The 15,695-nt window shown below is 28.7% G+C and overlaps 1 protein-coding gene across 1 annotated transcript in view; it reads right to left on the bottom strand.

Moving 5' to 3' along the window:
• Nucleotides 1-13,193, bottom strand: part of LOC140878554 (uncharacterized) — a 39,243-nt gene extending 26,050 nt beyond the window's left edge. The window contains exons 1-8 of the mRNA XM_073282159.1: nt 12,729-13,193; nt 12,446-12,635; nt 12,217-12,350; nt 11,951-12,063; nt 11,554-11,797; nt 10,763-10,924; nt 10,578-10,657; nt 9,918-10,086 (exon numbers count right to left, since the gene is read on the bottom strand). Coding sequence (XP_073138260.1) covers nt 9,918-10,086; nt 10,578-10,657; nt 10,763-10,924; nt 11,554-11,797; nt 11,951-12,063; nt 12,217-12,350; nt 12,446-12,635; nt 12,729-13,193 — 1,557 coding nt within the window. The remainder of the gene's footprint in view (nt 1-9,917; nt 10,087-10,577; nt 10,658-10,762; nt 10,925-11,553; nt 11,798-11,950; nt 12,064-12,216; nt 12,351-12,445; nt 12,636-12,728) is intronic.
• Nucleotides 13,194-15,695: the final 2,502 nt, after the last annotated feature.

Genomic DNA, 15,695 nt, shown 5'->3' with positions numbered 1-15,695 from the left:
TTGATAGATTGATCTTATTAATATTATTTTCTAAATCTCCTAGATCTTTTTCTAATTTTATTAAGAACGTCATTGCGATGAGGTTGACTCATTAACAATAGCTTGTTTAATTTTAAGAATATTTTGATTCATGGTTCCAATCTTATCAAAAATATCTTCATCATTTCTAGCAAATGATAATGATCTTCTTGGTACAGGCTGTTTTGTGATTTGGAGGTCATCTGAACTCCATCGTTTATAGGGATTTATTTCTTCAATAAATGCTTTTCGAGGGTGTTCAATTCTTGTAATATTTTCAAACATTCTTTCAACAGAAATAGTTGATTTTGTTGAAATTATTCCTGTTTGAGAATTATTACTTATTGCTAAACCGACAACATAGTTTATATTGATCGGATGGTTTCCTGTTAACATAAGATTATTTCTATAAAAGTAATAATCTAATGTTAAAACGTCATTTATGTTTTTATCAAAAAGAGATATATTGTATTGTGGATAAATACAAAATTTCATCTTTTTGTAACATAAATTTCCTTCAATTTTTCCAAGGATAGAATCCTCGAAATTACGTATTCTTTTGTCACGAACTGTTATTTCAATTGGTGTATCTATTCCTTCTCGGTAGTGAGCTGATATTATTATTTCAATTCCTCCGATATGAACATATTTCAGTTCAGATCGTTCTTTTTCACTGGCTTTTGCCATGATGGTATTAATATCTTGAGTTGTTAATAACTTCAGAGTATTAGACCTTGATTCGTTATTTATTTTACAAGATCGTTCTTTTTTACGAATAGAATAATAAATTAAATTTTTCCTGGGATTAATAAAATTTGAAATCTTACTTAGTATTTCTGGTTGGTCTATTAAATTTGTTTTTGAATTAGAAAACCTTGTTTTCTGTATTTCAGCAAACTTGCTTTGATTGAATATAATATTCAAATTATACTTTTGGTTTTTTTCAGATTCTTCAGATTCATCGACTAGGTTGTTTTGATTTGGAATTGTTACTTCTGTCATTTTAACAGATGATAGAACTTCTTAATTTTCTTAAGGCTATTAAAAGCCTTTTTGTCGAATCTATCTGTTCTAATAAATTCTGAAAATCTTCGATACTATCAATTGAAGATTGAAAATTTTTAAGATGTTTCAAATTGTTTTCACAATTTTCTATATCAAAATTTATATTTTGAGAATATAAATTAAAGATATTCATTTTTGTATTTTCATACATTTTCCATTTAGTAAAAATTGTTACTTTTATTATTTTATTTTTGTTGATCGGATTTCGATAACAAAGTTTGTTCTTATTCATAACATATTGTTATGTCTTCAATTTCATCGTTTTCAGAAATTTGAATTATCATTTTCCAGTTGCTTGAAAAATGTTCTTTTTTATGATTTTTGAAATAAAAGGTTTGGAGATCTTTTATTTTATTCCATAATTGATCTATTTGACGTAAATCTTTTAGTAAGATTATTTTATCAAATAAATTTTTAATCTCAATATCTAAAGTTAATTCAGGGATTAATAATTTGCTTTATTTAAGCTCTGATACCAGGTTGCGGAATTCTTCAAATTCTTATGAATTTTCTTATTCATGGATTTACAGATCTGATTCATGGATTTTCAGATCTGATTCATTTATAACAGATAAATGTTTTCATATTAGTTTGGTTCCATTCATGGATTATTAATACAAATTTTAGTTGATAAATTGATTCAAATATGGTTAAATCAGAAGTATTTAAACGATATTCACGAAATGTATCATATTCATGATCATCTTCTATTTCGAACCAGTTTTTTATTATTAATCTTCCATTTCTTATAAAGGATGATGACATGATTAATGTATTTTGACTATTTCTTTGAATTAAGGGCTGCAGGAGGTTTAGAAAAGTTACTTTGTTTGAATGAATCTTGGTTTTGAGCAGAGGCCAAATCCTTGCTTTTCCTTAACGATCACTTGATCAACTGGTACTTGCTCTATGGATCTTCAGGTTTACTCTTAACCATGAATATTCAATGATTGGTTTCCAACCTTATCCTCCTTACGACCTGCTTGTTTAGTTATTAGCCATAAGGCTTATTTTGTTTCTGATTTTATGTTTCTTAGTTTCTGATAGTTTTCATACGTCTTGTATGAACCAGATTGTAAGAAACTTTAAGAAGAGAGAGATACTCAAACTTCACTTACCCTTTTACAACACAAAACATCTACTTTTATAGGCGTGGAGAAACGCATACATAATTAAAAATAAAAGAAAAGAGGGGGATCACCCGACACTACATAATGGAAACAGCTCATTTTACATCTGAGTGGATGCCTTTAACATGTGGTGTGGTCCACGATTTCATTTGTTTTTACATTGTGTCACTCTCTGAATCACTGGTGCATTCGGACCATTTCTTTATTGGTTTGTCTTCTTTGACAGCTGGTTTGTCCTCTTTGACATCTGTTTCTTCTGTCTGAATGGGTTGGAAATGTCCACATTTGTGAGTGGATATCATTGTTCTTAGTTTTTGACATAATATTTGTTGGGTTTCTCAGGTCATGTCAACTCTTACTTCATATATTGGAGCTTCGAATTGAGCTAACATGGCTTGTTCTTTCTTTTGGATTGTCTTCTTGTGTCCAGTGGTTAATAAAATTTTACTGGTTGCAAAATTTATTTTAACCTTTGAGTTTCCATCAATCTTTTCTGTCTTTGAGATCATATCAATCAATGTCTTTATTCTTATCTCAGGAAGTGTTGAGATATCCATTACTGGTTTCTCTTCATTTGATCCTTCGAATAAGAACTTGTCTTTTTGTTTTCGACATTGAATATATACCATTGGTTGATAGAATTTGTTATCATCCCAATCTGGAAGGGTTGAGTGAATACTCAATGTTAATACTGGATCGTCCTTAAAGACTGCTTTCTTGAACTGGATGATACTATTTCTCAACTGATATGGAAATAGTTCTATTTCTTGATTGTTGGGACTGACTTCCAATCCACTTAATAATCCATTTGAAAAGAATCTTGCGACTTCATGCGTTGGAGCACCTTGCAGTGTTCTTGCTCTTGATATGCTCTGTGTGTCACAAGTTTGTAGCCAAGATTCTGCAGATGGTTTGGCTATTCTCAAATAGTTTAGTATTTCAAAGAATTCAGTCTTGAGTTTTTCTGAAAAATTTGTTTTCTCAAAAATTGGTTTTTGTGGTCGCAGATTGACCATCTTTCTTTCTTTCTTTTCAAGGGCACTTTTAAACGTCCTTTCTTCTTTTTTATTTTTCTCAGTGCTGGCTGTGTCCACCGGTTCTTTTTTCTTTTCTTTTTCTTTGTCAGTGTTGGCTGTGACCACTGACTGTTTCTCTTTTATCTCTATTATTTTGTCAAATGGAGTTGCCATTTTGATTGGTGTTCTTGGTGAGGATGATGATGATGAAGTTATCATCTTTTCTTCTGTCCTTTGAATTTTTCTACTCAAATTCCTTTCTTTTAGTTGAAGAATTTGAATTTCTTCCTGCAATTCAATCAATTGTTCTTTTAATTGACTTAGTTGCTCCATCTTGATTATACTCTGCACAAGAAAATATATTTATATATATAATGGTTAGTAAAATAACTCTTTTCGTGAGTAATTCGGATAGTTTTATTATGCGTATCATTGCATTTATAAATTCTTTTGCAAGAATTGAATCAATCTTAAATTGATTATTTTACTCAAAGAGTAATTTATGTTTCTGAATATAAATCTCATTTCATCAATTTATATTCCCCATGCTTTCTGAGGCATGTTCGGATGACTGAAAGTCATAAAATAATTCATGTTTCTGAATATAAATCTCATTTCATCAATTTATATTCCCCAGTATTCATCTGAAGCGTCTGTTTCAATTATTATTATATCTTTATTTGAAGAAAAATATAATTCAGGAAGATTCTAATTATTTTCTTTTTAATAGTGTCTATGTAATTAGTATCTTCTTTCGACCATTTCCACTTATAGTCCTGTTTAAGTTTTATCTGAAGAGGTTTTCTGATTTCTGCAAGTTTCTTAATGTAATTTCCAGAATAAGTTAATAATCCTAAAAATCTTCTTAATTGATCTTTATCCTTGATTTCACTAGGAAAATCATGAATTTTCTTAAGTATATGCGATTGTAAACAATGTTTTCCATCTTATATTTGTAATCCTAAATAATTTATTTTTGTTTTGAATAATTGTGCTTTCTTTTCAGAAAGTATAATTCCATCTTTATGACAAATATCTAAAACTGTCATGAGATCTTTATAATGTTGATCTAGTGTTTTTGAATAAATTAATATGTCATCTATATAAACGCAACAAAAATCTATATATGATTTAAAAGATTCATCCATATATCTTTGAAAGATACCTGGTTCTTGTTTAAGTCCGAAAGGTAATACAGTCCATTGATACTGTCCTTTTGGACAACTGAATGCTGTAAGTAATTGTGTTTGTGGTTTTAGTTGAATTTGTCAGAATCCTGATTTACAATCTAAACTGGAAAAATATTTTATTTCTCCTCTATAAGATAGTAAATCATTCTTATTTGGGATATAATATCCATCCATAATTGTTGCTTTATTCATCTTTCGATAATCAATTACCATTCTTTTCTTATCAGTATCTTTCTTACTGACATAAAAGGCTGGTGAAGAGTGTGGACTTTTACTAGGGATGATTATCTTAAGTTTTAATAATTCTTGAACTTTTTTTTCAAATATTTTTGCATCATCCATGTTACATCTTCTTGGTGCTTCACGGATTGTGATATTAGGGTCTTTGAGTTTTATTGAAGCAATGAATTGTTTTCTTTTCTTAATTTTGTCCTGAGGATTTTCAGAACATATATCATGAAATTTCCTCATGATTTCTTTTTCAGGATTAATCGTTAAAATATTTTCTATTTTTAGTTCTATTGGATTTGTATTTCATTTATGAAATTTTTTGTAAATCCTTCATTTCCTACGCGAAATGTTGTTCGTATTTTGGGAATGTAAATCATTGATGATCCTTTGTTTAAAGTTATGTGATCTTCAAATTGTGTAAAGGGAAGATATTCTCTTAAAAAGTTATTTCCTATTATAATGTCCATTCCTGATTCTATTTGATATATAATGGATATTACAAATTTTGTTTCTTCTATTTCTATTTTTAATTTTTCTGCTACTGTATTAAGCATGATTATTGATCCATCTCCTATTCGAACTTTTAATCCTTTATCATATTTCTTCCAATAATGATTTGGAAGTATATGCTTCCTTCCTAAACACATACTTGCTCCTGTATCAATATAAACATGTATATGATATGGTTTATGTTCTTTGATTTTAATTTGAATTTTTATATATATACTATTTGGATTAGTTTTGTTTTTATTATCCATTCTCTCATTTTTTTTATTTTTTTTAAGAGATAAGGGTAAAATTGGTATTTAAAAACAAAAGTTTCTCTCTCCAGAGAGTTGAAAGTAAGTTTTATTTATGTAGGGATTTATAAATAAGTTATAAAGTGTTTTAGGGAGTGATTGACAATTAACCCATTAAATAACCTAATTTTCCTCATGTATACTTTTTTTCTTTATTAATTATCTTAATGAGCTAGCATACCCTCCACTGCTATATGGATCTCTTAGCCCATTGGATAAAATAATATTGCTCCCAAACCTTTGAAAAACGTAACCAATCTGATATCCTGCATATCTTTCCCTATATATCAAGAATCTCCCCCTTAGACACCATCTTTTAAATTACCGAAATTGTCCTTATGTAATATAAATATTATAATTTTATTTTTATTTGTTTTTTTTATATTTCAAATTTCCATATTTTTCTCAACTAAACATTGTAGATAAGATAAATTGATAAAAAAAAATTTAAATTTATTTTTATATTATTTTATAAATCTCTCCCTACATATAAAGAATCTTTCCCTTAGACACCATCTTTTAAATTGCCAAAATTGCCCTTATGTAATATAAATATTATAATTTTATTTTTATTTGTTTTTTTTATATTTCAAATTTCCATATTTTTCTCAACTAAACTTTGTAGATAAGATAAATTGATAAAAAAAATTTAAATTTATTTTTATATTATTTTATAAATGTTAAAAAATAAATTTAAATATTATTTAAAAAATAATATTTATATATAACATACATATTAAATATATTGCATGATTTTATACACACGCAATGCGTATGCGATTATGCTAGTATATATAATTAATAGATATTTTATTATATAAAGTTTTCATTAAAATAATTTTATAAATTATAAATATAAGCAAATATAATTACGTGGCCTCCGTAATAAATTGGATCCAGTGAGGTCGTGGTGGAACACCGAACTTGCCCTTGCAATCCTCAATGTATTGTGTTAAATTGAAGGGCGATGATAATTCACATATTTGTTTCTCCTTATCATAAACATAAATGCGGAATATAAAGATCATCAATTTTCAAGTTCTTTCGATTAAATAAATGTGCATTTCAGTTCATGAAAAATTAATTAATTCCGTCTCAGTCCTTGATATTTTATAGAACTTTTACGATCTAACTTTGCTAAAATGATTTTTTTTATCAAGCACCTGTGTTATGGTTAGAAAACCAACATGAAATCCAACATTGAGTTAAGATCTTTCACTACAAGAACAATGGAATTTTCAAGAAAAATACTTTTAATTATTTTGTGGGCTTACACAATTCAGTTCAACATATCTTTAAAGAAGTGTCCTAACTCCTAAGTGTACATGAAATAATTCACATTTATATTGATAATTTTTGTTTCAAAATTATTTTACTAAAACATATCGTTTAATCAGGGACGGAACCAAGAAATTCAACTAAAAGAGAATAAAAGGATTTTTTATCGGACGAAGCGATGCTGTGGATACATCAGTTAGAAAAATAATATTATTGTAACATATCTTTCGATTAAAAAATTCTACATATTTTTAAAACGACAATTTTTTAAAATTATGAATTTTGCATTATATATATATTTATTTAGAAGAAAAAAAAACCTGCCTCATTAACCTTCGAGAAGGCAGGGTCTCAAACCTCGCCTCCTCAAGAACGGGCCGGGGTTTGAAACTACCCTTGATAATAGATTTTAGTTTTTAAAAAATAATTTGTTAATTTTTCAAATTTTTCAATATTTATTAGAAAAAACAAAGTTTCTTTTTGAAAGGGGGAAAAAGTTTCTTATATGTACGAGTATGTACCCAAATTTCCTTCACATTTGAATTGATCATTGGGAGAAATGATGGATAGTAGACTTTTGATTTATTTATTGGGGGATGTGTCACTAGACATTATCATTGGCCTTTACTAACTTTCATTAATAAAGCTGATGAGTTAGCGGGATGGGAAAAACCCTTAGCCTGCGTTTACTTGGAATGATTATCATGTGATAAGACTATTAATAATAATTCATCACATGTTTACTTAAAAATTTACAAATATTCCTAAAATCAAGGGCCCGTTAATAACTAGATTTGAGCATGATTTTTAATCTTCAATTTCATTAAGGATAAATAATATATGTCTTGTATAACTAGAAAAAAAATTAGAAAACTCCTAATATAACCTTCTTTCTAATCTTTTCTTTTATATTTAAAGGGAAAAATTGTGAATTTTTGTTTAATCACAATTCTAATTACAATCGTAATCAATCACAGTAAACAAATTATTATTTATCTATAACACTCTATATCATATCTAATTAGTTTAATAATCATCTAATAAATTATATCTTCACAATCCTATCAACGTAAGTAAACGCAGCCTTAAGACATAGTTTGGTACATAGGATATGATAAGTATATGATATATAATATAAAGATAAATTAAGGATAAGTAAAATGGTAGGATACTATATTAAATGATTGATATGATTTTAACAAGAGTGATTAAATTTATATATTGGATTGTAATGACGAAATTAACTTTAGGCATAGTTTGGTACATAGGATAGGATAAGTATAGGATATATAATATAAGGATAAATTAAGGATAAACAAAATGATAGGATACTATATTAAATGTTTGATATAGTTTTAACAAGAGTGATTAAATTTATATATTGGATTGTAACGACGAAATTAACATTAACATAATTTTATTTTTCATTGTTATTAATCAAGATCTTGCACCTACATAAATGTAATAATTAAATTTGGTTTTTTGTAATATTTTTTTGCGTGTATTAAATTTATTACACCAAACTAAAGGGATATGCATAGTCCACTTGTAGAAGTATTTATCACGGGCTCATTTACTTATCATTAGCTTTTTAAAAATGTACCAAGCATGAGATGTGAAAGGATAATTTATTAATCACTCACTTATCAAGTATACCAAACTATGACATGACATGATAAATTTTATTTTTCATTGTTATTCAAGATCTTGCACCTGCAAAATGTAATAATTAAATTTGGATTTTTGTAGTATTTTTTTGCTTGTATTAAATTTATGACATCAAATTAAAGGGATACATAGTCTACTTGTAGAGGCATTTATCACGGGCTCATTAACTTATCATGAGCTTTTTAAAAATGTACGAAACATGAGATGAGAGAGGATAATTTATTAATCACTCACTTATCAAGTGTACCAAACTATGCCTTAATTTCATATTTAGTCTTGAAATCGAATATTATTATCCACAAATTTAATTTAAAATGAAATTTGTAATTTTAACCTTTAAGTTGATATGTTTTGAGTTTTAGTCCCGAAAGTTATGAAAGCTTTTTTCCATCCAATAACTGATTTTTTTGTCTTTTTTTTCCCCACCGGAAGTCTTTTAAATTTGAACCGATCTAATATACATAAGTAAAAATAATGGAGAAAAATAAAGAAAAACGACATTCAATTTCAAAATGCATGGGATGAACAAATCTTCATGTCGTGTTCTTTTATTTTTGCTCAGGTAAATTTTAATGTATTTGATATAAGTTTTATTCTCGTCTCGTAAGCTACGTAATAGAACATCGATGGCAATATTTGTTGAGTAACATATTCAGATGAAAAATGATCAAAGCTAAAGAAAAAAAATCCAAGTTATTGAATGAAAACCAAATTTTGGCAAATTATAAGACTAAAACCAAAAACATACTAATTTATCAAAATAAAATTACAATTTTCCAAAAACACAAAACTACCGTATGCTCATCATGTACAAAAGAACGTCGAATAAATATTTTTGAGATTTTAAATATTTTTTTTTAACTTTTAAAAGTATACCGATCGACAAGTTATTATTTTCGATTAATATATATGTAGCGCAAACATTTGGTTCACCATATTATAAACATCAATGTGGATTTTAAGTGGAATATAATATCCATCAATATTTCAAGTTTGGATTAAATAAATAAGATGCAAAAGCTAAGAACTATAAATATGAAAAATAAAATAAAAATATGAAAAATAAAATAAAAATCGTGCCACGAGGATAACGATATTATTTTAACAATCCCAAAGGCTAGCATTTTATTTTTAAATTCCACAAAACATATTTTCTCCATTGTCATTCAACTGTTTCAACATCTGTCAAATTGAAATGACGTTACGCTTTACCCTAAAAATAAATCCAATCATTCTCAATTATTACTACATACATGTGAGGTCTATAATTTTAAATTTCATGTAGAATCATATATAAACACGCGCGAATGTGAATAACGGGTTCACACATATAGTCAGCTCAAATAGTTGCTTAGTTAATGTTCCAAATACTCTAAAGCAAATTTAGAGTGATCAATGATCAGTGCGCACGCAAGGTTAAAAGAAAAACATATAAATGAAAATTTGAGCAAACCCCATAAGGTAGTGAGACCAAGGGGTCGATTGGGTTGAAGCCGAGCCTAGCCCGCCCTTGATTCCGACCATGTCAGCATAATATGTCTCAAGCCATCCTTCCATTATCTTGACTTCTGTTTTCCGTTGCAGCACCAGCCATTCTGGGTCTGTGTTGTTCCCAGAATGCAAGTCCAAACAATGAGAACCATTCCTTGTAGACACCGCAACAATGCTTTGTGATATGTCCTCTAGCACCCTTTAAAATACAATTCATTCAATATATTACAAAATAGGCAAAAACTCCTATGAGACGGTCTCAAGGATCATTTTTATGAGACGGATCTCTTGTATGGGTTATCCATTAAAAAATATTACAATTTATGCCAAAAGTATTACTTATTATTATAAATATGGGTAGGGTTGACCCGTTTCACGGATGAGACCGTCTCACAGGAGTGTTACTCTACAAAATATGTCTACATATATGAAATGTGAAAAGAATTATTGATGAGAAGGTCTTTTATGAGACGGTCTCACGGATCGTGAGATGGTTCAATCATGTCCATATTCACCATAAAAAAGTAATATTTTTGGCAAAGTGAAACTTTTTCATGGATGATTGAAATAAGATATCTGTTTCACAAATTGACCAAACTTAATCATGCATGTGAAACCGTCTCACATGAGTTTTTGTGATTATATATATATATACACATGCATATACATACATATAATGAACATACATACCCTCCACTGCTATATGGGTCTCTTAACCCATTGGAGAATATGATATTGCTTCCAAACCTTTGAAGAACCAATTTAATATCCTGCACATATAATTGATGGATATTAATTTTGTTTTTCACCTATAAAGTTTGCATGAAAATAATATAATATAATAAATTAGAAATAGAAATTAATAAATTAATTACATGGCCTCCGTAATAAGTTGTAACCCAGTGAGGTCGTGGTAAAACACCAATTCCACCGAATCGGAGCTTGCATAACTGGATGTATCGCGTTAGATTGAAGGGCGATGGCGGAAACATTGTCCCATTGTCAATGCCAATCGGGATCACCATTTCACTACAAATCTATCAAAATTTAAAGTTCATGAGTTCTGGTGCGTTAACTAACTTTCATATTTTTTGTTTTTATAATAGTCTTACCTCGACGAATATAATTAGATCAAAATGTTCAAAAATTAAAAATTAATGTATAATAAACAAATAATGGATTATTGGACAAGTTATTTGACCACTTATTTTCCAATTTTATATATATATTTGACCATCACAACAATATTGTAGACTTTTATTTTAATACAATTAGCAAAAAATAAAAAAAACGCATTATACTAAAAAAAAACAATTTAGGATACAGAACCATTAAAACATAATTTTTTTTAAAGAAAATTATGCGTAAATTTCAATATGGCTAGTTATGATCACTTGTCCAATCTTGACTTGGCCTAGGTTCTCCTGAATATTGCTTGGAAATTCACATCCACCCTCGGTCAATTACTTATATATATGCAACTATATATTATTCTTTTTAAAGGAATATCTGAATAATATGCATGAATCAAGAAAAGTCCACTTAGATTTAATCAGATAATTTCTCATACTTAAATATGCAACCATGGAAATGAAAAACGTAAAAGTTCCAGTAAACTAAAATATATATATATGATTAAAACAATAATGTTAATATGGATCCATACTTGCCATCGCCATCCCATTATCGTTTCCGTGGAAATAGCACTACTAGTATTATAGCATGCCTGATTGCCTTTATAAGAAACAACTCCGGCGAAGATCCGGCCAAGGATACTAGTTCCATTAGGAGCTCCATCGATCCCGCCACAAATCATCGTCACCGGATAACTTGGCGGATGATTATATTGAGCAGCCCTTGCGTACATTAATTTCAAGAAAAACTGTAGCTCATAATAATTACTCAATTCCCTGAAATTCCATGAAATTATTTTATTTTATTTTATTTTTCCACGTACGTATGGGGATAATTGATGATTTATTTCTATGTAGCTATAACATAATATTCAAAAGAATTTTAGTAACTAGACATGAAAATTATGTTTTTTAAAAAATAGATATTACGAGCAGGTCTTGAATTGTTGAGTAAGACTTGAGAGGCCATTGGGTGTGGAGGCGACTCTTTCAATTTCAGCCCACGATTCTCGAATAGTTTCGAAACAAGTTTCGCTAACCTCCTGTATCATCGATGGTTAGAAAGCGTAAGAGAATTTAAAAGAATCTTGACACATTAAAGTCAAATCAGGACGATGATTTTCGTCGGCCCTGCCGGTTAATCCAAACATTAATAATAATAACCGGTAAAAGAAATATTTGTGTAAGTACGTAACCTGGAAATCCTTGGTGACAATGGAATAGTATCCATTCTGTGGAGTGATGTCATCAAAATAAAGCACAGGCGCTGATGACGCCAATGCTCCCAATGCTATATGTGGATACTTGAGTCGAAACCACGAGGCCAACACTTGAAAAAAAAAAACATTAAATTAACCAACGAAATTTGATCACTTGAATGAAATGAGAATATATATATATATATGTTAATTAAAGCTTAATTACTTCCTCCATAGGATCCTCCAACAACAATAATTGGAGAATTGTGTGCATAGAAATTTTCCTTTACATGCAACAACACCTCTGCATAATCGGCTATGGCTTGAGCCGAGTTGAAATACCCTCGTAGGGTCTCATTTTTCAAGGCTTCTTTCAATGTAAGCCCGAACGGGATTGAATTCCCATAAAATCGATGCTGCATGCACCGAATTACAAGAAAACGATAAATTCCAAGCCAAGAAATTAAAGTTGAGAAATTAAATGTATTAGCTAGCTAGCTAGTGATCACCTCCATGTAAACGGCAAGAGCTTTGAAATCGGGGGCGACATCATTGATAAAACCGACGATCGTTAACTCATCGTCGAGGGATGCTTCTGCTCCAAAGTATGCAAGGATTGGAGAGCTCGAATTCGAGCCGCCCCAGTGTTTGAGATTGATGACGTATCTTTGTTTGAAAGTTGCATAACTCTCGGGCCCGTAGTTGAAGTGATCAAGGGTTTGATCGTAATAATATGTTTGGAAATCTTTCGAAATATTTGCGTATTCATCGGAGAAAATTCCATCAGGCCGGGTTCTCAAGTTCATTAATGCTTCTTTATGATCATGATCATAGAGACTGAGTCTTGGGATTTTGTGTGGAAATGATGATGCAGATTTCAAACAAAATGGAAGAAGAAGAAGAAGAAGAAGAAGAATGAGGAAAAGATTGAATGGAAGCATGAACATGGGAGTCACAAGTACTTTTGATGGCATGTTTTTAAGAGAGATGGATTCTTTCAAGTTCGATAATATATATATATATAGAAACCATAACAACTTGTGGTGTTTAAAATATTGAAGTATTTTGCATATCTTTTAAAGAATTAATCCTTTATGAGCATCCAAGAAAATAATATCCATTGGCAATGGCGGAGCTTTGTTTTTATATATTTTCACTCGGGCTAGGATTTTTAAATTTTTTTTATGCATTGAGTTGAGATCTTTTTATTTTTATTCCGAAGATCGGGATAATGACAAATTTGGCTAAAATTTAAAATATAAAATACAGAAGCATACATAGTTTCTGTAAAATAGTTTTAAGTATCCACATATATATAGCATTGGGAGCAGTATAATAAGGTCAACATTTAACATATATATAATTTAAAAAATTATCATAAGGTCAAAATTGAAAAAATAGTAAAACTTTTTTTTTTAGAAGAAAAAATAGTAAAACTTAAAAGAAGAGTTTATGTAAACTCTAACACTACAATTATTATCATTATAAATGTTTATAATTATATTCACATTTCACAAGCCTATTCAGTTAATAGACACAATAATTTCTCTATATGAGTACAGCTCACATACTTGGGTGTGAATAACAAGATAACACAGATTGAGGCTTAGGAGTTTAGAGCATATATATAAAGATTAAAAATTGAAAAGGTTATCAAAGTACACTACAGGTATATATAGTTCGATTTTAATGATAGAATAAATAATAAATAGATAAATAATATAATGTAATAAAAAAAATAAGAAATGATAGTTAAGATAGTATTTGATTGATAGATTATAGTTTATTTGATTTGATCTATTAATTCTATATAAAAATAGTAAATTATCATTTTGTCACTTTAATAATAAATAAATTATATAAAATATAAATAATATTATTTATAAGTGAAACATTGTCCCATTGTCAATTCCAATCGGTATCACCATTTCACTACAAGTTTACCAAAATTTAAAGTTGTGCGTTAACTGACTTTCATTTTTTTTTTTTTTTTTATTATAGTACTACTCTTACCTGGTAGAGTTGGATCAAATGCTCGAAAATAAAAAATTAGGGCATGTATAAATTATAATGACCAAATATCGGAAATTTAGCAAACCAAAACAAATATTGGACAAGTTATTTGACCACTTATTTTCCCATTTATATAATATTTGACCATCACAACAATATTGTAGACTTTTATAATTCAATTAGCAAAAATAAAAAAAACAGATTATACTGAAATAAAATTAAGAAACAGAATAACTAAAAAATAATTTTTTTAAAAAAAGAAAATTATGCGTAAATTTCAATATGGCTAGTTGTCCCATCTTGGCTTCGCTATGTTTTACTCAATCGCTTGGAAATTCACATACACCCTCGGTCAATTAATTCTTATATAAACGCAACTATATATATTCTTCTTTTGCAAAAATGACATATATCATCTTTTTAAAATCACGAGCTTGTTGATAATTTCTTATGAATTTTTTTTTTAACTAATAGTCTCTGTGATTCTAGTATATAGCATATACACCCCTTCCGACTAAAAAATTATTAAACTATTCTTAAATGAATTTTATGAACTCTTTTATCACCCTTTATTAAAAAATTTAATTAAACATCAATGCATTAATAACTTATTTTCAATTAAGTTTACTTAAAACAATCACTTTAATTAATTTAAATATTATTCGGCAATTCTTAATCTAACTATCTAAGCATTTATATATTGTATCATGATTTCTAATTAAATTAAACATTTAATATGAATAATATGATCAATAACAATTCATGGCACATCATCCATGGGTAATGGATTGCCAATTGCCATTAAAAAATTTATATATATATATATATATGTATGTAATCGAGAAGAGAGAGTAATTGAAGTGGGTAGAGGTGTCGGCCATTTTTTAAATTCCCAATCACAAAAAAAAAAATCAAAATAATATAATAATTTTTATTTATATGGAACATACATCATGTGCTTCCCACTATATTAAATTAGTGTATACCTTGAAAAATCGAAGAATAACTCAGTAAAAATGGGGGCGCCACGAGCTTGGGTTTCGAGTTTCAAATTGGTTCATGATTTACACCCCAAACTTGGTATTAAAATTAAACTTATGGTGTGAGATAGTAGGTGCACAAGTAGATCACGTTTTGACAAAAAATAGCCGTCCAAGTTTTAAGAATTTAGGACAGAAAGAGAGAGAATTATTTGATTGTTTATTTGAGTCTGCTATGTTTTTTGGGCTAAAATAAACTTATTGGGCTAAAAATGTAATACATTAAAATCCAAAATAACTTACTTAGGTTTAAGCCCAATAAAAAATAAAGCCCAAATACCCAATACATACTAATAATTAAAAAAAAAAAACAAGCCTGAGCTGGAGCTCACTTTAGCCTTTGGGGTAGCTCCGCCCTGGGTATAACATAATAAATCAAATATTATAATTTCAACACGATAACATCAAATTTAATATGAGTTA

The sequence above is a fragment of the Henckelia pumila genome, chromosome 2 (genome assembly GCF_033568475.1).
Source record: "Henckelia pumila isolate YLH828 chromosome 2, ASM3356847v2, whole genome shotgun sequence".
NCBI lineage: Eukaryota > Viridiplantae > Streptophyta > Magnoliopsida > Lamiales > Gesneriaceae > Henckelia > Henckelia pumila.
Note: the sequence above shows the minus strand (reverse complement) of the source record. Positions and strands in the feature narration are given on the sequence as shown.